Genomic DNA, 24,656 nt, shown 5'->3' with positions numbered 1-24,656 from the left:
CATATTCTCTGAAACTAGGCCAAGAAATTAAAAATTCTGCCGGGGTATGTAAACTTTTGAGCACAACTGTATATGGTATAGTATCTTTCGTTCTGTAGGAGAATGCACAGACAGTGTTTGAAGCCTTATCATAGCTTTGTGACACTATGAAGGAAAAGTTTGTGGAGTTTTTCCGTGCTGCTGAAGGTTGAAGAATATGCGGTGCCAGAGAAACTATTAATGCGGTTTTTATTCAACGCGCTTCAAAGTATATCACACTTCTTCTTCTTCAGGAAGTTTCTTCCTGAAGAAGAAGTGTGATTTACTTCAAAACATGTCAAATAAAAAGCGCATTAATAGCATCTCTGGCACCAAAATATCTTATGGATCCACATGTTAAAAAATACTGAATTGATGGAATTTTTCACTTATTTCTTTTATCATTGTCTCAGTTATCGCCCTTAATAGGGGTATTCCTATCTGATTGATAATGACTTGTAATTGTGTTTGGAGAATGTTATTAAACTATTTACTTTTATTTGCCTCTAGGATCTCGGCTCCGTCAGGAAGATTTCCCTCCTCGGATTGTAGAACATCCATCAGATGTAATTGTGTCCAAGGGAGAGCCTACTACATTGAACTGCAAAGCAGAAGGCAGACCCGTGCCAACAATCGAGTGGTACAAAGACCTAGAAAGAGTAGAAACTGACAAAGATGATCCCCGTTCCCACCGAATGCTGCTCCCCAGCGGATCTTTATTTTTCTTACGCATTGTTCATGGGCGAAGGAGTAAACCGGATGAAGGAAGCTATGTCTGCGTTGCCCGGAATTACCTTGGTGAAGCCATGAGTCGAAATGCATCCCTGGAAGTTGCCTGTAAGTCCAGTCTTTTGGCATTTTTTTAAATACAGTGTCGGTATATGACTTAAACAAAACTGATTCAGGGATATTTAGTAACTAAATACTTCAGAATTATCTCCAAACTTGTGCCAAAATACAGGCCTACATACCTTGCATCAATATGTGGGTCAAAACATTGTTGTAAAGAGGAGATATAAAGAAGAGAAAGGTGTCTAAGTTTTAAGCTGCAATTTTCATTCCTTCATTGATTTTCAGACCCCCAATATGCAGTTTGCAGTCTGAACCACGTTTCAGATTTTTCTCTTGCAAGAGTGTCCCTCCCAGTCTTATAGGATGGAGGTGGGATCTGTGTGTATTAAGAGTGATAATATCCTCATTAGTTCAAGTATCAGCACAGATTGCATACATTATTTATTTCCTCTTCATGTGCTTTCCTCCTTTTCTATAGTATATTTTCTCTGCCCTCCTAGAGACTGTATATGCTTTCTCCCCTGTCCACTCTAGTGACTTCTTTTACAGCTCCCTCTCTAGGCTGCTATATTTTAAACTGAGAGAAGGAAGTTGGAGAGAAGAGAGAGCAATCGTAAACAAAAACAGGAGCACAGCTTTGTAACACTTATGCAAAGTACTCAACTAGTGCTATACAGCAGCTAAATGTATTTTTTTTATTGTTTATTTGCTTCATAAATGCAAAGTCAAGAACCCTGAATGAAAATCTGTTAAGTTGTTAATAAATAGCCTTTAAAGGGAAACTACACCCAAAACTAATTGAGACTTTTTAAAGTATTACATTGCTGAAGTTTTCCCAATTCCTAAATTTAGAGTTCTGAAATCTATTCAGTCATACGAAACTCTGACACAACATTCTACAAAAAAGCCCAACAACCCATCATAGGTGGTGGCTGTGGCGGACACAGACTGAAAAGGGCCCCTTTGCAAGTACATTAAAGAGGTTGTCCACAACTTTTACATTGATGACCTATCCTTAGGATCAGTCATCGATGTCTGATTGGCCGGGGTCCGACACCTGGCACCCCCGCTGATGAGCTGTCATCGGTGGCCACTGGCCGGAAGTACTCCCTTGCCGAGCTGCTCCGTCTCCTTGCAGTGGCCACTGCAGGATACTAAACTATTGATTTGAATAGGAGGCGGATGTGCAATATCAAGCCCCAGCTACTACTAGTAGACGGAGCAGCTTGGCCACCGATAACAGCAGATAGGCTGCCGGGTATCAGAGTATCAGGTATAGAGTGCCGGGTAGCGGACCCCGGACAATTAGACATTGATGACCTATCCTTAGGTATGTAAAATTAGTGGACAACCTCTTAAAATGGTCCCTTTGCAGTCCAATGGTTCATCATAATATACAATTTCACCTGCTTCGGAGGTGAAAACGTGCCCGTTTAACTCTTGGGCACCTGGCTGCACCAATGATATGTCCAGTGGTAGTCATGGACTCCACAAATGTGATCTTCTTAAATATATCCATAGCTTATTAAAAATATTTTGTTTAATTTCCCTTTTAAGGCTGTCTGTATTCTAATACCCACTTACCAGATGGGAAAATTGGCACAACACCGATTGCCAAAACTGAGTCTTGCATTCTGTAGACGACTCCTGCTGGATAACTGGGAAAGATGTAAAATTCCATAAAGCTTTGTAGAGTTTTTTGGTTCTATTTCCTTCCTTTATACATTACAGAATCGACCAGTCTGGGACCGCAGTGTAGTCTATAGAAAATGTTAGAATTAGGGGTAGTAAATCTAGTTTGATCTTGCACCAGGACATTGAGGATGTATCTAAATGCTGCGGAATTCTAATGAAATGTTATAAAATCCCTGTCATTCCATAATGAAAGCATTGTTGCCTTTATTTCAGCTGATCTATTGGTTGCTATTCCTCTGTGTACTTTGCAATTCAAATGTGTACTGAGCAAACACTAAGACATTACCCTACTAGAACCCTCCGGTTGATCTCACAACCCCGTCTACAAAAAAAAAGGCCTCGCGAATAAGCCGTCTGAAGGTCACGACTGAAGTGAGAACCACCATTAGAGCTTGTGAAATAAAAAATATTTTAGGAGATAGATCACAGAACATTATTTAAAACCATAACATCATTTCTGTAATGGTTCCATGGGCCCAGAAAGAAAGGCTGCTTCACTTTTCATTCAGCCTTTGAAGCATAGCTGACTGAATTCTTCAATTGTGCCCTTTGGGGATTCACAGCACAGATCCTCATCTGACACAATAATAGCCTAGCTCTTAGTTGAGTTTTAATATCTCGCTCTTCCAATCCGTAATATTATTCCTGTTCTTTTTGATTTAGAGCTAGATAGATAACAATTTGGGTATAAGAATTTTATTTTATTTTTTTATTTTTAAATATATTTTCCAAACGGTTAAACTTCAATTTATTTATTTTTTTTATATTTGAATCACATTTTATATTTATTATTTTTAAGACATTATTATTATTATTATTATTATTATTTTTATTTTCCAATTTATGTTGCTTTATCTAATTTTTAAAATGCGGTATTGATGCTCATAATAACAGCATCAATAATATTAATTAAAAAAATATATATTTATTTTTAAATATATTTTCCAAACGGTTAAACTTCAATTTATTTATTTTTTTACATTTGAATCACATTTTATATTTATTATTTTTAAGACATTATTATTATTATTATTATTTTCCAATTTATGTTGCTTTATCTAATTTTTAATACGCGGTATTGATTCTCATAATAAGAGCATCAATAGAATTAATTTAAAAAATATATATTTTATTTTTAAATATATTTTCCAAACGGTTAAACTTCAATTTATTTATTTTTTTACATTTGAATCACATTTTATATTTATTATTTTTAAGCCATTATTATTATTATTTTTATTTTCCAATTTATGTTGCTTTATCTAATTTTTAATTTGCGGTATTGATGCTCATAATAACAGCATCAATAATTTTTTTTTTTTTTTTTTTTTTTTTTTTATATATTTTCCAAACGGTTACATTTCAAATTATTATTTTTTTTTTTACATTTGAATCGCATTTTATATTTATTATTTTTAAGACATTTATTATTATTATTTTTATTTTCCTATTTATGTTGCTTTATCTAATTTTTAATACTCGGTTTTTATTCTCATAATAACAGCATCAATAAAATTAATTAAAAAACACATTTTTATTTTATTTTTTATTTTTAAATATATTTTCCAAGTGGTTAAACTTCAAATTATTATTATTTTTTTTACATTTGAATCAAATTTTATATTTATTATTTTTAAGACATTATTATTATTATTTTTATTTTCCAATTTATGCTGCTTTATTTAATTTTTAATACTCTGTATTGATGCTCATAATAACAGCATCAATCAAATTAATTAAAAAAAAACAGAACAATAATATTAATTACTGTTTTGTTTTAAGAAAAATGAACGAGTGAGGAGTTAAAAACCTTTGAAAATTGACGATAACATTGCTAGAGTCAAACAGTTACACTTCAACTTATTTTTTTATACATTTGAATCACATTTTATATTTATTATTTTTAAGACATTATTATTATTTTTATTTTCCAATTTATGTTGCGTTATCTAATTTTTAATACTTGGTATTGATGCTCATAATAACAGCATCAACAAAAGTAATTAAAAAATTCTAAAATATTTTTTAAATATTAAGAAAAATGAAAGAACGAGGAGTTAAAAATCTTCAAAAATTGACAAGACTCTGATTTTCCCCATTGGTTAGAAGCAAAAGTAGTTTAAAAAAAAGGATTGATGATACCAAAAACCGTAACTTATGGTCCTTAAACAGCTGTAAATAAGCATCTCATCTGGCTATAGTCAATGGCATCCCCCTTACCCCGGAGACTGGAGTCATAGCCCCAGGTGTTAAATGTATCGCAGCAGCTTGATCTATCGACCAGGGTAAGAGGGTGCTGTTGCCAAAATGAAAATATATGAAAAATTAATGAAGTCCCGAGATTTGTATTTATTTGCCTTGTCCAGTTCTGGATTTAGGTAGAGATATAATGTTGAATATGTCCCTCACAAACAAGGTTTCAGTTCAGAGGTCACGGAGGGTTAGAAAAGAAAATGCATTTAGGATTTTTTTTTCCCCCTTAAAGGAAAAATAGAATTTGCACATTCATTTTGGTTCAGTAGATTGATTGGTCAATGGTCTCCTCTCATGGGAACCATTGACTCGCATAGAAAATATTGTGTTCTGTGCACTGAGTATTTAGGATTGTGTTTCCGTTCATGGTTGATGAGGATTTGTGTGAGCTTTTTACATGGAAAAAGCTATAGGATATGCAACTTTGCACATATCATGTTATTTGTGAAGTGTGGATACTGTGAAATTGGGACTATTCACAGAAAATGGCCGTTAAAGTTGCATTCAGGGAGCAGGAGAGACACCAAGCACAATAGGGTCTTATCTGGTGGAGAAATTGGTCTAGGTGAGAGGTTTAGGAATTGCTCACTTTTTGGGGTTGTTTAACCCACAACTGAGGAATTGAGGTGTGACAGCTGCTGCAGTACCCTCAGGTCGGGAAATACCACCGTGTAGGACAATTGGTGGAGGATAGGAGTAAGAGTCTGCGCTGCTACGCTAGATTCAAGAAATCTGGAAGATGTGACAAGGGATTAGATAATGCAGTTTATCCTCAACGTGTTTCGAGGTTGAACCAACTTCTTCATCAGGAGAACCACAATGTTCAACTTCGAAATGCATTGAGAAAGAAAAGTTGCATTCAAATATCTTTTGGAACACGGCAATTGTCCTAATTGTCTAGTTGTGTATTGTTGCGGAATTCTTCTTTTGTAATTGTATTTTGTTAATATATTATAGTGAACCTGTCATTCGATTGTCTGCCCCATGTGTGTTCATTGGGAGATGGGAAGAGACCTTATAATTAACTAGGGCTGGGCAAGGAGAAGCGAGCCAGGGACTGTGCCAGACTAGTCAGGTCTCTTACTTTAAAAACATGGTTGGCTACAATCGCGCAGCCAGGCTCTGATTCATTCTGCTCATGGCTTGGGCAGCAAGAATCTTGTGATAGGTATGATAATTTTTATGGAAGGAAAAAAAGCTAATCAGCTCACCTTGCATGGAGGACAATTCAGTGTGAAAACTGCTTGTATTCACATAGGAACCCTGGTAGACCTTGTTTGGTCATGGTGTGGTGCAGGGAGTGTAGGAACACACCAGGCTGGTATCCAGGTCAGAAATTAAAGAAGGGTCCAATATAATGAATGGGCAAATGTTAAAACATAACTTTTACTGGTGAGAAAAAAAAAAGATTATGGCTCCATAAGCTTACTGGTTTCAGGTTAGCAACCCATTTTTATAGCTGTAGCTATGGATCCTAAATCTTTTTTATATTTTTCTCACTATGTTCTTAATAGTGCAGTAAGGCTGTGTGCACACGTTGCAGATTTGGTGCGTTTTTACTATGCTGATTTGCTAGCAAAACCTGATGGCAGCAAAGTGAATGAGAAACCTAAAGTGTCATACACAAATTGAGTATTTTTGACTTGTAGATTTGGTGCAGAAAATAATCTTCAGCATGTCAGTTCTCTGTGCATTTTTGCCTGCTTTTTTGACACATTGAATGCACCAAAAAAATACAGGCAAAAACGCACCAAAAATGCAACGTTTTTGAGGCTGTGTTTTCCTGCCAAGACATGCAGAAATGGTGCAGAAATTTCTGTGCACAAAATACTCAACGTGTGGACATACCCTAAGACTTATGTTTTAACATTTTTTTATTAGTGCCCAGTCCTCATGGACCCTTCTTCCATTTATGATCATTTTTAGGTATATTGTTGCTGATGCACCCCCTGGGCCGTGGGGTACTCGGTAGCCGGGCTTATGGATGCCGGTATAGGGGATATCACGGTGGCTGGCCCAGTCCGTGACCCAGGGCGGTCAGTAAAAGGGGGAATATATAATCTGGAAAGTTTGTGATGCCACCTGTGGATTGCGGCTAGAGTGAGCCGCCGCTGCGGGGCAGTCCTCTGAGGCAGATGGTAGGGCAGCTTGTGATGGAATGGCTCCCCACAGGTGGAGCGGGCCTCAGGGCAGCGTGGGGTGTAATGGATGGTGCTGCAGGGGAGAGATGGCAGGACGGTCCCGGAGGAAAGACGGACACTCACACGGGGGTAAGCTTCAGTACCTTTACTGGTGATGCTGCAGGCACGGTCCAGGGTACTTCAGGTGAAGGGCACACTTTTGGACTCTCCCCAGTGAGCGGGTATAGGGCCTCCTGATCCGTTGCTTTATTCTCTCAGCTTCTGACCTGCCTGGAGCTAGGCCCAGCTTGGTCACTGTCTCTCTTTGCACCTGCTGACCTGGTGGTAGGGCCTTCTCTTTGGAGATAACTCTCCCTGGACGCTGGGACCTCCGTGACTCCTAGCCCTGGTACTGTAGCCAGTGTTTTGTGAACCTGGGACCTGTAGTCCTTCAGGGGTTACGGTGGTTCCTACTGAGTATAAATGTCCCTGTAGGTGCGGACCCTGTGTCCAGTATTTATATCGGGGTGAGCCTGGTATGCTCCTTTGCCCCCTTGCTACTTCTTCCTTCTCCTCTCCTCTTCTCTCCTCTCACCTTCATCCCACTCAAGGCCCTCACTAGGCTTTCACACGTGCTGTAGGCCTTGGCTCGCCTAAGCACAGCAGCCAGCGTGCTGCTGTCTGAGCATCAGCACGCTCTCTGCTCAACTCTGAGCTGTGTTCCTCTCTGTCTCTGAACACTCACTGCACACTGAACTGAGCTGCCTAGCTCCACCCTCCCTATATATGTCCCTGACGGGCTCCCTCTGGTGGTCTGAGGTGGTAGGATGGAGGTGTGAGAAGGTGCGAGGGCCTCTTGTGGAGAAGTCCATCCATGCACCCTTCTGGGTTCTGTGGCACCAATGCACAGCAGGGCACCACATTGCCATTAAAAGCCCTGTATATTGGTGGGAGACTGGGTCCTGAGGAGGAGGGTAGCCTACTTTACCAACACGAGGGTGAAGACAGGCCTCCTAATTGGCCACCTTTCCATCAATCCAGCTAAGCCTATCCAATATATGACTTCAGTTTTGCAAAGCTGGATATCTGCTAGATGGCTCTATCTCAACACCTGGACCTGTAAATCAGTTTTGGTTGACTTATTGTGGGCTTTGTTGGGCTTTCATTTGGGTTTGTATCATTTCCAGTGCAAAAATGGTACTGCTGATGGACTCCCAGAACAGAAGGGGTAATATGATGATATCATGCACCTATTTTAATAGCCATTTTGATGGCCATGATGGCTCCCTTTTAATGATATTGTTCCTTGCAGTGATAGGTGAGCAAGTTTTCCATTAGAAATGTAGGTTTAGGAGCTTCCATTATTGCTCTGCTTCTCTATAACATAATGGACGCATGATCCTTTATGCTCCTAGTACCTTCAGCACCCCTGTGATTACGGGGGCCATAGTTCACAATGTAACGGCGTTGGGTTCAAGCAATGAATTAAGATTAGTGTAAGTTACACTATTTAAATTATAAAAATATATTTGACGCAAAAAACAAGCCAAAAACAGGTTCTCGGTTGACTCAGAGAATACAAAGAGTAAATTCACCTTTAATTTCCTATTGACATATTTATATAGAGTTGAGGAAAGTGTAATTATATTCACCTCAGCATTCCTTCATCACATTTCCGGCTGTGCTGAGTTGAGGTGACCTTTGTAGAGTCTCTTTCCTAGAGTGATATAGTTAATGAGATCCAGCGACACCATGACCTCAACCCGCTCATGGCCCTGGCCTTCATCATCCATCTTCCAAGCCCCAAAGGTTACATGACAGCGCATGGAAACAGATAAAACAAGTGTGAATAAACAAATTCAAGAGCTTTCTGTCATGGCTGCCAGCACAGAAACAATGTCCAGAGTAAGATATCACAATGTGAATGAAGAGACTACAGCTAAAGTCACCAATACACAATATAATAAAGCCAACTAGAGGGCTGGGAATGACCCAACCGAAAGAACATCGCCCCTGTAGTCTGCTGACTTCACACTTTGTCCTCCTTTGTTCTTTATTCCAACTTTGTTTTGTGTTTTGCAAAAGTATAATGAATGATGATGTGATGAACTGGAGTGAAGAAATTATACCTATAGTGAAATAGGGACAGACAGACAGACAGACAGATAGATAGATAGATAGATAGATATGGATAGATAGATAGATATTAGATAGAAAGATAGATAGATAGATTAGAGAGAAAAAGAGATAAATGTAACAGATACATTTGAAAAATATAGTTGTAAGAGATGGACATATTGATCAATAAATTGATTGACAGACAAACAGATATATTGATGAATAGGAGACATACAGTAGACTTGAAAGATGCATGGCAATAGGAAAAGACTGAAATTATCAATGGACAGATAGATACTTGTAAAAGAACAGGCAGCACTCCAATTGATAGTGAAAAAAAAAATGTAATTTTTTTTTCCCCCATATCTGTGATCATATTTTGGCTCTATTCACACTGAGCTTAAGGCCTCATTCAGTATTCGGTCAGTTTTTACATCAGTATTTGTAAGCCAAAAACCAGGCTTGAGAAAGGATCTTAATAGAACTGAAACATTGCTGAGCTTCAATGGGCTATTAAACCACAGTTTATTTCCTAAATTCTTAAGGAGTGCTGCTTTAATTTTTTTTAGCAATTTGGAGGATTGGTGATTGCCTGGAACATTTTGCACCGGTATTAACTTGTTTGCTTGTGCTGCTCCTTTCTTTCTTTCTTTCTTTCTTTCTTTCTTTCTTTCTTTCATTCTTTCTCTCTCTCTCTATACATATACATATATAAATATATATATATACACACAGTAGATACATGGATTGATAGATTAAAAGTTAAAACAGTTGATATTTCTAAAAGTACAGTAAGTTGTTATCCCTTCTATAAGCTTATGTTAGTAAATCTGGCTCTTGCCCTGTTATCGACACTGTGGCATTTGTTGGGTTAAAAATGACATAATTATGCCGGTAATGTATAAAGTTCCATTTTGCCGGACCTTCTGGCTGGCATTCCTGTATTATGTGCTCTCATAGACAAAATATTGCTTTAATTTCATCATATTGTCTTTTGTTAGTTTGGCTTATCACTTTAATGGTGACATTTATAACCCCTGCGCCGGCTGAATGTGACATAACCATACAGAGGCCGCTCGCTGGGAACACTGCCGCCTTTGTCTGCCCACCAATGCCGGGGTAAATTAAAGCTCTTTTTCACAGTAATCCAATCTTTTAAAAAATTGTATTCTGCTAATAAAGTTATTATTTGTGTAATTGTGAGATTTATGGGCCGACTTGGCGTTTGCATTGGTTTATATGTGACAGACGCTGAGTAACATGATTATTTTGGGGAATTACTTTGATTTATTGATGTTAATGGGAATAACCATAAAAAAACCTTTAGAAATTGTGTACACTTGAACTGTATGATGTCAGCGAGGTCTCTTCATCTTCATCGCAGGCCCGGGTTTACGTGTTATTGCACAGTTTACGATGGAGGAGTGCAAGAACATGTTGACACTATAGAAGCCAGTCTACTAAAATAAATTCTCCTCTAAGTGCTAGTAATTATTAGCATCATTAATGTAATTATTAGTTTACAGCTTATGAATATGCATGAACATGGACTGTTAACTCATGGACACAGATGTATTACTTATTGCCGAATTTTCCTCTGGTGGATCACAATGAAAAATACATACCGTGACATTAAAGGTTTCAGTACAAAACCATTCTTTAAAATATTTGGCTGCTAAGAATCCTCATGAAAGAACCTAGTTTACTTTGTTTTACAAGCATAGGCATAATGGATGACCCCAGATCAAATAAAAATGTGACCTTTCTCTTATGCCAAGTTTCCGTTTCTTCCAAGACCAAAATACCGCTTTGGTGGCTCTCAAGACCAATGCACCCCTTTGGTAGCACCAAAGACCAATGCTCTTGAAAGACCTTTTACTCCCTTAGAAGATACCAAGTCCAGTAGACATCTAATGCCATTCCTAAGATTAATTCATACTTCAGTGCTTCTTAAGACGACCAGAAAACCTTTTTGGTGACTTCCTAGACCACTGAGCCCATTTGGAGGTTACTAAGGCCAATGCTCCTCTTTGGTGACTCCCAAGACCGATATTTCAGTGTGTCCCAAGACTAAAGGACTTTTTTAGTGTCTGCCAATACAATTGAATCCATTAGAGGTCCATTGGGATTTATACACCACAATCAATGGTATTGAAGATGAATACACCTATGATCTTCTGGATTTACTCCTGGCTACCTACTAAATTGATTACCTAGAGCTGTCATTGAAGCGATAAGGGAAGAGTCAATCCCAATGAACCACTATGTCAATAAACAAGGAGGGGAATTGTCTCAATGAATAAACTGTTTTATGAAAATGCTAAGAATTGTACACACAAACATTAGGAACTACTATCAAAAAGACCCTTGTCCAACAACTACGTCGGTAGTAAGCGGCCACTGCACCCGGCCAGTCTGAACCTACTCATATCCGCTGGAATCCCTGTCACCTCTTTTGACTGGTAAGCCTGGTGAGATGTCATCATAACGAAGATGTCGCGCTGAGTCTATGAATCTGAAATTGTGCCGGATAATCCAACAGGTAGGAGGCGATTTGCAATGGTCTGGTCACACAGAAGGGTTGCAGGACATAAATGGATGATAGTTCACAAGATAATATCTATTAAAGTTGTTACTGGTGGAGGTACTGAGAATCAGACCCGAAATGACTATTCTAAACTCTCCTATAGGACTGGTTAATCTCTTTCAGCAATGGTAATATTTACAGTTTCTAGATATTTCTTAGTATGTTTCGGTCTCTTGAGGACATGTCTACTATTGTTGCAGTTTGGCATTTTTCCAGTATATCTTTTACAAAGCTAGATTTAAATAAGAAGGCACAGATCAGACTGTGTTACTGTTGGCTACTATCAGGCGGCACTTTATTTGGCAGAGTGTAACGTAGTGAGTGTTATTCGGAGTGAAAGAATGGTATGTGTTTCATAATCTCACGTGCCGACTAGGAGCAGGTCCTGGTTAATCAAGCAGGACATGTCTTGTTACTGCGTGGCAGGACACAGTAACTAGATGCCATGTGGACCGTGTGCGAAGGAAGATAGTGTTAAAAGTAAACTCTACGACAAATCATGTGCTTAGTGTAAAATGCTATCAATGTAGCAGTCACATCGCACTACTCATTATGATGTGTTACCTTCAGTTTTTCACAAGACTATAGGTAATGTTGCTGCAGTATGTTATAGCTGTAATGTGCATCTCCACAAATAATAGTTTTTGACTGCAGCAAGTGTTCAGAGATCAAACGCTAATTAAATCAGTATCATCCAGTAGACTCTTTCGAGAAGGTATCAGCTACAACATAGCTTTGAATAGCCACCTCTTTCTTCTGGCGGCCACTTGAAACCTCTCATGACTTATTTGCTTTGTTACTTTATAGTATTAAGGATGGAACAAGTGTAGTTAATGAGAATAAGATCTGTTTAAGAGGCTTTCTTCATAAATACATTTACATTCATTCACTGCCAACCGGTAGTGCCATAGTGTTCTTGGAGTATCTGCCAATGTTTGCGCTGCTTGGGGCGACTTGTGAATGGTTTATTGGTAGGTTTGGGACAATATTGTAGCTTAGGATGTTGGTAGCCTTAGGCTACATGCAAATGATTGTGTTACTGTATGTTGTCCTGATGCATATTAGGGCATTCATTAAAATCAAAGAGCCAATGGCTCCAAATACTGAACATAAAGTGCACACACATGGCCCTATAATATGGGAAATTGAATTTTTGGGGCTCTGTAATAGGGACATGGCGTATCCATGGCTTTGGTTAAGTGCCTATGGCTTAATAATATGGACGGGCTGTGTCTATGGTTCAATAGTATAGACATTAAGTGCCTAGCTGTGGCTCTGTAATATAGACATGGAGTACAAATGGCTCTGTAATATGGACATGGAGTGCCTATGGCTCTGTAATATGGACATGGAGTGCCTATGGCTCTGTAATATGGACATGGAGTGCCTATGGCTCTGTAATATGGATATGGAATGCCTACGGCTCTGTAATATGGACACGGAGTGCCTATGGTTGTAATATGGACACAGAGTTCCTATGGCTCTGTAATATGGACATGGAGTTCCTATGGCTTTGTAATATGGACACGGAGTGCCTATGGCTGTAATATGGACACTGAGTTCCTATGGCTCTGTAATATGGACACGGAGTTCCTATGGCTCTGTAATATAGACATGGAGTTCCTATGGCTCTGTAATATGGACACAGAGAGCCTGTGGCTCTGTAATATGGACACGGAGTGCCTATGGCTGTAAAATGGACACGGAGTTCCTATGGCTGTAAAATGGACACGGAGTTCCTATGGCTCTGTAATATGGACACGGAGTTCCTTTGGCTCTGTAATATAGACACTGAGTTCCTATGGCTCTGTAATATGGACACAGAGTTCCTATGGCTCTGTAAAATGGACACAAAGTGCCTGTGGCTCTGTAATATGGACACGGAGTTCCTATGGCTCTGTGATATAGACATGGAGTTCCTATGGCTCTGTAATATGGACACGGAGTTCCTATGGCTCTGTAATATAGACATGGAGTTCCTCTAGCTCTGTAATATTGACACGGAGTTCCTATGGCTCTGTAATATAAACATGGAGTTCCTATAGCTCTGTAAAATTGACACGGAGTTCCTATGGCTTTGTAATATGGACACGGAGTTCCTATGGCTGTATAATATGGACACAGAGTGCCTCTATGGCTCATTAATATGGACTTACAATTCTTATGGCTCTGTAACATGGGCATAGAATGCCCATGGCAACAAATAAAGATTATTGGAGTGCCCATGATTCCATAATATAGACATGGGATGACTATGACTGTAATATCCCTAACATCGACATAAAGGGCCTATGGCTCCATAAAAAGGACATTGAGATCCTATAAATTGAAATAATGAACACTCTATAGCTCTGTAATATGGACAAGGTTCTTTCATATATGTGGCTCTAAGTAATGAACATGAAGTGTCTATGGCTTCATAATATGGAACTGTAGGCGCTCTGCACAAACTGTGCAAAGAAAATGTGCAATATAATAGGATAAACCTGTAAGTAATATAGAATAAGGTTAACTTCATATATCCAGCTCTATGGACATGTGAATCTGTGTGAACCTGCACAAGACCAGCGTTCCCCGCATAGAAAGAATAGCAGAAACAACAGGGTTTATGCTGTTCTTTTCCCCCAGAATACACATTAATGGTGACAGGAACCAAATCTTGAGTTTTGTTCGGGTTACTGACTTTTCTATGGATGTCTCGATACCATGAAACCTCCAGCCAATCTTCATGGCAAATGCAAGCATCCATTTTTTGCAGTGCTTGGCTCCATTCTCATGCCTCATGTTAGTAAATTCATTATTTAAGGCAAGCGGAGCTCATATTTTCCCTAAATGATCATCACAGAAGTTTGATATTTTTTCCACACTCATCTTCACAGGGATTCTGCAAATCAAAGACATGACCTGCTTACCGAAAACCCTCCAAAGATAATGTAATAACAATTAAGAGCCCGGAGACAAAAGAAAATGACAGCACCAAATGTGGCTGCTAATTTCTCTCCCTAACGGGCAAACTAAAGTAGCTCCTCAGCCAGCGTTCATAACCCTTAATAAGTCACTTTACTCGATTAAGAGAAATTGATTTTTTTTTCTTCCAATATGGATCGTGGTGATTGTGATAAATGTAGGCCTGGTGCCGTCTCTACTTTCTCCCTGCCAGCCTTCATTTGTTTTCGAGGCAGCAGGTGAAGGGGTGGAGAAATGACGCGGTGTCATCATCCGAAGTTGTTGTCAACACTCAGACAGATGCAGAATTGAGTAGTTTAAGTGGATCGGCAGAGCAGCCAGTCGTAAGAGACTCACACAGCAATTATATAGACCTGACACCGGTGCCGGCATTAAACACAGGAAGCCGTGGTGTCATCATTTGTAACTTCATCCAAAGTGGGTATTTAACACTTGTGGATACCAGAGGCGGTGATGAAAACAGATTTCCAGTCTGTCATTTATATGACTGTAATACTAGACCTGGAACATCTTTGAAAGATGTCAGATGAAAGTGAGGATAGCATACCATTGTTGCCATATAGTTGTGCCATGCTAAGAATTCGCAATGGCAGTATCAATTTTTTTTAAGCTGGAAGAAATAGATATTGGCTCCAAGAATGATCAGTAGGAGGGCAGCCGGTCCACCCATTGACATGTTAGGTTGAAGGTTGACCTTTTCAGGTAGATTTGGCACCAGTGGTATCCCATATTTTTCATGCATAAAAGGCCTGATGGGTTCTGATTAGAGATGAGCAAACCTGATCTTAAAAGTTCGGAGTTCGCACCAGACAGTTAGTCTCTGGCACTAAACGCCAAACACGTACTTGTCCCGGAACTCCGTTACAAAGTTCTTAGTTTCAGGAGAAGAGAGAGAGAGAATTTTTTCCAGATCCAAAGTTCCGGTCTCCATTGTTTTTTCAATGGGGTTTGGTTTCTGGTTCAAGTTCGGGTACAGTTCTGGTACCGGAACCAAACTTTGGACTAAAGTTCATTGCATACTAAAACCCTAGCTTCCATGGGTCTGCTCATCCCTAGTTCTGATTTTAAAGTGCCACTTTTGAGATCTAACACCATTTGATTGTGGCTGAGCTGCGAAACCAGACATAGTCAGTATACAAAAGTGGAGCTGTGTCTCAAATTAAAAATTTAGACCTTGTTGTTTTCAGAAGCCCTTTTTGACCACGAGATCTCCGGTAGAGGAATAGTCTGAGAGTGAAGTCTGTGTGTGCCTAAAGTGGGGAGTGTTGTATAGTTTTTGAAACCTTCTATTAAAAAGGTTGTCCGATTGGAAAAAGCTATTGCCTATTGACAAGATAGGTGATAACTTTTAGATCAATGGAGGTCCTACTACTGGGACCATCACCAGAATGGGACACCTTTCACCTGGTTAAAATGGAACGGAGGAACGCATGATCGACTGCTGCTCCATTTATTCTCTATGGGATAGCTGGAGCTCTGCATTTCTCTTCCTTCGGGAGCCCCATGGGGAATAAATGTAGCTGCAATCGCATGAATGTAGCTGCGCCATTCCAATAAAAGTGTCCTGTTCTGGCAATCAGTGGGGGTCCCAGCAGTCGACCTCCAGATCTCAAAGTTACCACCAATCCTGAGGTTAGCAATAAGATGTTCCAGTTGGATAACCCCTTTATGTTTTGAATAGTTGGTCTTAAGTTTTGGGCATTCTTCTTAGATTAAGCAGAGGGTTGTTCTGAGAACAAATCTGGCCACTAGAGAACTTCAAGTACACCTCCTGTGTGAACGCAGCCTAAGAAGCCAATACACATTAGCTGTGATTTTGGCAAAGCTTACTGTCTAACATGTCCAGTATATGGGTGTCCTAACTCTCCATCATTGAACAGGTCCAATCTTTTGTTCCCGTGGAAGATACAAAATGTCTGACAGAGGCTTACCCCCCACTTTTATGAAAATACATATGACCATGTATAAGAGGAATCAGGAGGCTGATTGGTTCTGCTGACAGCTATCAAATGTGTGAGGTCACCTTTAAGGAGTAATTGTTTTAAATTTGATTTCACGAATCAAAAGTACACATAAATAATAGATAATAATCTTATTTCTATAACCCCAACATATTCGGTAGCACTTTACAATTAAGTAGGGGCATGTGCAAACAACAAAGACATTACCAAGCAAAACATATTTCAACAGTTACAGGAGGAGTGAGGTCCCTGCTCACAAGCTACAATCTATATGGAAATGGGGGGTCACAATAGGTAGAAAGTGTTTGTCATGTATGGTTCTGCCATCATTATAATAAATAGGGGTTTTCAAATAAGCTGCGTGATCTGGTCACCAGCCAGTATCTAAGTGCAGTTACCAAGTGCTACTGGGTGCATGGAGGATGTGGAGACAGATGAATAAAAGGGAGCAGATTCTGTGGAAAATTTAGAAAAGGGGAACAGGGAAGAGTTAGATAAGTGAAGTGAGGTGATAGGCTTGTCTAACGAGATGTGTTTTTAAAGCATGCTTAAAAATGTGGGGGTTAGATATTAGTCAGATTGTCCTGGTAGTGCATTCCAGAAAACTGGCGCAGCACGAGAGAAGTCTTGGAGAAGTGGAAGGTTCGGTTAATGGAAGATGTTAGTCTTTGATTAGTTACAGAACGGAGAGCAGGGGTAGGGTAGAATCTCCAATCTCAGTAATGCAGCATTCAGTCTTCACTGAATACAGATTGTGAGATGAATGATCAGTCCTAGTAGAGAAAGAAGCAAATTTCTCTGATATATTACACATTTTCTTATTTTCAAATGTACTATTGATTAATTAAAAATTAAAACGATGGTTACTCCTTAAATATCTCTTTATGATGGATGCTACAGTATATTATTCATCCATTGTTAAGCAAGGAAAAATAATTTGGGTCCCACACCCCAACCAGCTGGTTAGATGTTAGATCACCCCTCCAATTACAACCCGATTAGCAATATAACCTCAATTATCAACAAAATGTACAGTATAAACAGAAATGTAGATAAAATGCAAACAAAACATTGCAAAATAAACACAGAAAAATATTTCTCCAGTTTCCATCCAAATAAATGACATTAAAACAGCAAAACACAGTAAATATTATTTAACAGTCAGTAACAATGAATGCCTTAGAAATGAAGCCAACTGCCTAATGCAACGGGAATATGATGAACATTCACCCCCCGCAGAGAGAAAACTGAATGTGCCATTGACAGATTTACGCTCCTAAAATATTTGATAAAAAAAAAGCATTAAATAACTATGAATGAAATGCTGGAGCCAATTTATATTTTCAGATCATGAAACATCATGCAACTTTGCTACTGAACAGATGGCATTGTTCCTTTGTTGCTAAACTCCGCCATCTGATACTTTGCTTTTTTTTTTTTTTCAATTTTTCTTGTGTAGATAATTATGAGCAAAGGTCAATCATTGCCCTATCAACGCAGATCCTAAATGCATCAGATGGCAATTGCCAGGCTGTGAATGACAGGCTTGTCAAATTTACTAGACTTAAATATTGCCTTACTTTCTCCTGGCTTCTCTCAAGGAGAAGATGATTCCTGCATTTTATTCATAAGTTCAGCTGCCATATGTGACTTTATACTGTTATTGTGCTGCACAGACTGTTCTACAGCAGCCTAATAAGTGATGTTTTTTTCTTAATATATCAATACAGGCAGATAGAGAGATAACGAAAAGATAGAAAAATAGCAAAATTAGGTAGATAGAAATTAGAAACATTAAATAGATAGAGCGATAGATAGCTGAACAGATAAATAGATTGATAGATAGATAAATAGATGGACAGATAGATAGATAGATAGAGTGGTGGCCAAAAGTATTGGCACCCCTGCAATTCTGTCAGATAATACTCTGTTTCTTCCCGAAAATGATTGCAATCATAAATTCTTTGGTATTATTATCTTCATTTAATTTGTCTTGAATGAAAAAACACAAAAAGAATTGTCCTAAAGCCAAATTGGATACAATTCCACACCAAACCTAAAAAAGGGGGTGGACAAAAGTATTGGCACTGTTTGAAAAATCATGTGATGCTTCTCTAATTTGTGTAATTAACAGCACCTGTAACTTACCTGTGGCACCTAACAGGTGTTGGCAATAACTAAATGACACTTGCAGCCAGTTAACATGGATTAAAGTTGACTCAACCTCTGTCCTGTGTCTTTGTGTGTACCACATTGAGCATGGAGAAAAGAAAGAAGACCAAAGAACTGTCTGAGGACTTGAGAAACCAAATTGTGAGGAAGCATGAGCAATCTCAAGGCTACAAGTCCATCTCCAAAGACCTGAATGTTCCTGTGTCTTCCGTGCGCAGTGTCATCAAGAAGTTTAAAGCCCATAGCACTGTGGCTAACCTCCCTAGATGTGGACGGAAAAGAAAAATTGATGAGAGATTTCAACGCAAGATTGTTCGGATGGTGGATAAAGAACCTCGACTAACATCCAAACAAGTTCAAGCTGCCCTGCAGTCCGAGGGTACAACAGTGTCAACCCGTACTATCCGTCGGCGTCTGAATGAAAAGGGACTGTATGGTAGGATACCCAGGAAGACCCCACTTCTTACCCCAAGACATAAAAAAGCCAGGCTGGAGTTTGCCAAAATTTACTTGAGAAAGCCTAAAACGTTTTGGAAGAATGTTCTCTGGTCAGATGAGACAAAAGTAGAGCTTTTTGGGAAAAAGCATCAACATAGAGTGTACAGGAAAAAAAAAGAGGCATTCAAAGAAAAGAACACGGTCCCTACAGTCAAACATGGCGGAGGTTCCCTGATGTTTTGGGGTTGCTTTGCTGCCTCTGGCACTGGACTGCTTGACCGTGTGCATGGCATTATGAAGTCTGAAGACTACCAACAAATTTTGCAGCATAATGTAGGGCCCAGTGTGAGAAAGCTGGGTCTCCCTCAGAGGTCATGGGTCTTCCAGCAGGACAATGACCCAAAATACACTTCCAAAAGCACTATAAAATGGTTTGAGAGAAAGCACTGGAGACTTCTAAGGTGGCCAGCAATGAGTCCAGACCTGAATCCCATAGAACACCTGTGGAGAGATCTCAAAACGGCAGTTTGGAGAAGGCACCCTTCAAATATCAGGGACCTGGAGCAGTTTGCCAAAGAAGAATGGTCTACAATTCCAGCAGAGCATTGTAAGAAACTCATTGATGGTTACCGGAAGCGGTTGTTCGCAGTTATTTTGGCTAAAGGTTGTGTAACCAAGTATTAGGCTGAGGGTGCCAATACTTTTGTCTGGGCCATTTTTGGAGTTTTGTGTGAAATGATCAATGATTTGATTTTTGCTTCCTTCTCTTTTGTGTTTTTTCCTTGCAAGCAAATTAAATGAAGATAATAATACCAAAGAATTTGTGATTGCAATCATTTTCAGGAAGAAACTGAGTATTATCTGACAGAATAGCAGGGGTGCCAATACTTTTGGCCACCACTGTAGATAGATAGATATGGGATAGATAGATAGATAGATAGATAGATAGATAGATAGATAGATGAACAGATAAATATTAGATAGATAGATAGATAGGTAGATAGATAGGTAGATAGATAATAGATAGATAGATATACAGATAGTTAGATATTAGATAGATATTAGATAGATAGATATTAGATAGATAGATAGATATTAGATTGATAGATAGATATATGGATAGATAGATAGATATTAGAAAGATCAAATAGATACATGTGAGATAGATAAATAGAAAGATAGATATTACTTTATAAACATTAGACCGATTGATAGATACTGGAGGTGATTTCATAGCAAAACATATTTTCCAGAATAAGTTTCTCAGCTTTTTTCCCCCAAGGCAACTTCTTGGAATGTAGAAGCAGCGTGAAGGAAATAGGTTATTTGCAGGTATTTATAGGACTGCACAGATTTCACATCACATTTTTCACCACTACCTGAAATGAAAATGGAGAAAAGATTGTCAGAAAAAAAACCCACCAAACCCAACAATGTCTGCAGTAAAAAACACATTTCGTATTCAGCTCGGGGGTCTTTTCAGACTGATGCTGAGACTTTTTTTATATGCTTTGGTTCTTCTCACATTACACTGAACCTAATCACAAATCCAAAATCAATAGGACAACCAGCAAATACTATTGTACCTAAGTAGACTACAGCAACTTAGTATCAATAGTTTCATAGATGTCATATTTGTCTAGCTTTGGTCCTATGCGTTAACTTTCAAGCACCTGAATTTCAGCTTCAGTGGTCACCAAATTGATGCAGAAGTGATCCAATGATACCTAAGGTTATTTAAAGAAGCACTCCTCCTCCTCCTCCTCCTTCCATCAAAGTTGTTATTATCCTCTTAATATATTGCAATCATTTTATTATTTAGCACTATGTACTTACAATTGCTCATTTTGCCTTTCTACCCAGTTAATTCTTCTTTTTTCCATCACATGATTAAAAACTGACTAGTTGAATCCTTCTAAGCTCTATGTAGAAACAGGAGGTCAATTTTTTCTGCACAAGTCATGAGTCACTGCAAAAGTCCCGGCCAGGGGGAGGAGGTAGCAGCTTGGTCACAAGTTGAAGAGGGGAATAATAAATGCAGGGAAAAGAGATTTCCTGTTTCTATAATATGATGACTGCAATATATTAAAAGGTTATAAACTTTGATGGGAGGAGTGCTTCTTTAAGGGGTCCTCCACTTTAAACAACGTATACCGTGCACTAATGTGTCACATGTTCTGTTGCAAAACAGTTTTGGGGTGTGAGTTCACAATTTTGATTAAAGGTAGTCAATCAGCACAAATGACTTTTCAAACTAAGCACAGTTGCTCTGTGCACCCTTGGCATGGCTGAGCAGTTCTTTGAACCTTCTCACCTACTTGTTTTCTGTCAACTGTGTCTCCACAGTTCTCTAGCTCCTGTAAAGCCAGAGATGTCAATCAAAAGAGTGGTGAAGCTAGATGGAAAACAAATTAATGGCTGGGAAGGTGCATTGAAATGTTTGGTGACACTTTGGGTACATTAGTATTTGAGCTTTGTTTGAACAGTCATGTTCTGCTGACAGACTCCCTTTAAAGACCTCTGGGCATCAACATTTGTGCTCTCTACTTCAGGAATGGTGGATGAATCTCTGTCTGGTTGTGCCGGTTTCCCGGTATGTAGATAACATTTTGCTCCTTTCTGATTTATGACCTGTTGTATATAGTGAATATTCTGCCCACATGTACATCTTCGATAAGAGTCTAATTGGTTAGTGGTGACCTTTCTATGTGTAATTCATGGTGAAAGATTAGAAAGGAGGCCGCAAAGTCACAGCTGTGGGACAATAATATACGGTAATTTTTGGGCTCCGCTGAGAACAGGGAGATGTAACCTGTGATAAATCAGAGAAAAGAATAAAAGGATTATAGAAAACATCTTTCCGTCTCTTCCAGGCCTTGTTTAGGCAGTTAGGAGGTCTTCTTACATGTCATTCTCCCCCTATAGGAGTCGAAATGTAGTAGTATCATTACTGCACTATGGTTAACTAAACAGAAAGCCATATGCAAAGATGATATTAATGGAAAAACAAGAGCCTTACCAGAAAGTGTTAGAGATGTCTAAAGAGGTCTTCAAATTTAGAGTTTTCTGTCATGTCCTTTAGATATGGTGGGTTATTGGTGGGTGTAAGAGCTGGGACCCTCACAGATGTCCTGAAGAGAGGATCTGGCACTTTAATCAGCCTCGGGTTTGTTCATTTCTTTAATTTAGCAACGGTTCCCGTGATATCAATGAGTTTCTGAACTTGGAAAAGTAAAAGCCAAACACTGATCAAATAATTAAACCATTATCATTCTGTTCATGGCTGGAGTTTCTGGTGTCCAATCTTGGATCTGATAATCCTAAAGGATGTGTATAAGAATTGTAAAACCTCATTTTAAGGATAATATGTCAGTGTGAACTTTTTAAGAGTCCAAAAGAACAGATGTGTCCACCTTAACCTTTCCTCAGATTTTGTTAAGGGCTTCAATTTTGTCAGAAAGGCATTACATTATTATTCATTATTATTCACATGGTACTATCGTATTCCACTGCACTTTTCAGATCATCATCACTGTCCCCATTGGGACTCACAATCTAGATTCCCTATCTTTGGAGTGTGGGAGGAAACTGGAGAACCTGGAGGAAACCCACACAAACGCGGGGAGAACATACAAACTACTTGCAGATATTGTCCTTGGTGGGATTTGTACCGAGGACCCCAGTGCATTATCCCACAATGGTAGCAAAATGCTCAACAAACTCATCATATCACAATAAAGTCCTAGCCATATACACTGCTCAAAAAAATAAAGGCAACACTTAAACAACAGAATATAACTCCAAGTAAATCAAACTTCTGTGTAATCAAACTGTCCACTTAGGAAGCGACACTGATTGACAATCAATTTCACATGCTGTTGTGCAAATGGAATAGATAATAGATGGAAATTATTGACAATTATCAAGACACACTCAATAAAGGAGTGGTTCTGCAGGTGGGGACCACAGAGCACATCTCAGTACCAATGCTTTCTGGCTGATGTTTTGGTCACTTTTGAATGTTGGTTGTGCTTTCACACTCGTGGTAGCATGAGACGAACTCTACAACCCACAGAAGTTGCTCAGGTAGTGCAGCTCATCCAGGATGGCACATCAATGCAAGCTGTGGCAAGAAGGTTTGCTGTGTCTGTCAGCGTAGTGTCCAGAGGCTGGAGGTGCTACCAGGAGACAGGACAGTACACCAGGAGACGTGGAGGGGGCTGTAGGAGGGCAACAACCCAGCAGCAGGACCGCTACCTCCGCCTTCGTGCAAGGAGGAACAGGAGGAACACTGCGAGAGCCCTGCAAAATGACCTCCTGCTGGCCACAAATGTGTCTGCACAAACGGTTAGAAACCGACTCCATGAGGGTGGTATGAGGGCCTGACGTCCACAGATGGGGGTTGTGCTCACAGCCCAACACTGTGCAGGATGCTTGGCATTTGCCACAGAACACTAGGATTGGCAAAGTCGCCACTGGCGCCCTGTGCTCTTCACAGATGAAAGCAGGTTCACACTGAGCACATGTGACTGACGTGACAGAGTCTGGAGACGCCATGGAGAGCGATCTGCTGCCTGCAACATCCTTCAGAATGACCGGTTTGGCAGTGGGTCAGTAATGGTGTGGGGTGGCATTTCTTTGGAGGGCCGCACAGCCCTCCATGTGCTCTCCAGAGGTAGCCTGACTGCCATTAGGTACCGAGATGAGATCCTCAGACCCCTTGTGAGACCATATGCTGGTGCGGTTGGCCCTTGGTTCCTCCTAATGCAGGACAATGCCAGACCTCATGTGGCTAGAGTGTGTCAGCAGTTCCTGCAAGATGAAGGCATTGAAGCTACGGACTGGCCCGCCCGTTCCCCAGACCTGAATCCGATTGAGCACATCTGGGACATCATGTCTCGCTCCATCCACCAATGTCACGTTGCACCACAGACTGTCCAGGAGTTGGCGGATGCTTTAGTCCAGGTCTGGGAGGAGATCCCACAGGAGACCATCCGCAACCTCATCAGGAGCATGCCCAGGCATTGTAGGGAGGTCATAAAGGCACGTGGAGGCCACACACAATACTGAGCCTCATTTTGACTTGTTTTAAGGACATTACATCAAAGTTGGATCAGCCTGTAGTGTGTTTTTCCACTTTAATTTTGGGGGTGACTCCAAATCCAGGCCTCCATTGGTTAATAAATTTGATTTCCATTGATGATTTTTGTGTGATTTTGTTGTCAGCACATTCAACTTTGTGCAAAAACAAAGTATTCAATGAGAATATTTAATTCATTCAGATCTAGGATGCGTTATTTCAGTGTTCCCTTTATTTTTTTGAGCAGTGTATATAGACACATACTAATATAACTGCAAAAATACAAATCAGTTTGGAAAATGTAAATACACCAAAAATGTAGAAATAGCAACTCCACTATCAGATGACTCAAATATCAGATAAAGAAATGGAGTAACAATGCCCTATAAAAATACCATGCAGAACATGAGGAATACGGTGGCTCAGAGTCCGCGCTGCCCAAGGTTCAAAAGGTG

The 24,656-nt window shown here is 39.5% G+C and overlaps 1 protein-coding gene across 16 annotated transcripts in view; it reads left to right on the top strand.

Annotated features, from left to right (window-relative positions):
- The window catches only part of ROBO2 (roundabout guidance receptor 2), a 1,535,448-nt gene that overhangs the window by 1,001,848 nt on the left and 508,944 nt on the right, over positions 1-24,656 (top strand). For all 16 annotated transcript variants that reach the window (XM_073668228.1, XM_073668234.1, XM_073668219.1 and 13 more), the window contains exon 2: positions 529-855. In XM_073668228.1, the coding sequence (XP_073524329.1) occupies positions 529-855 (327 nt within the window). The remainder of the gene's footprint in view (positions 1-528; positions 856-24,656) is intronic.

Source organism: Phyllobates terribilis, unplaced genomic scaffold, assembly GCF_046119375.1.
Source record: "Phyllobates terribilis strain yellow unplaced genomic scaffold, ASM4611937v1 Scaffold_2__4_contigs__length_985480577, whole genome shotgun sequence".
NCBI lineage: Eukaryota > Metazoa > Chordata > Amphibia > Anura > Dendrobatidae > Phyllobates > Phyllobates terribilis.
Note: the sequence above shows the minus strand (reverse complement) of the source record. Positions and strands in the feature narration are given on the sequence as shown.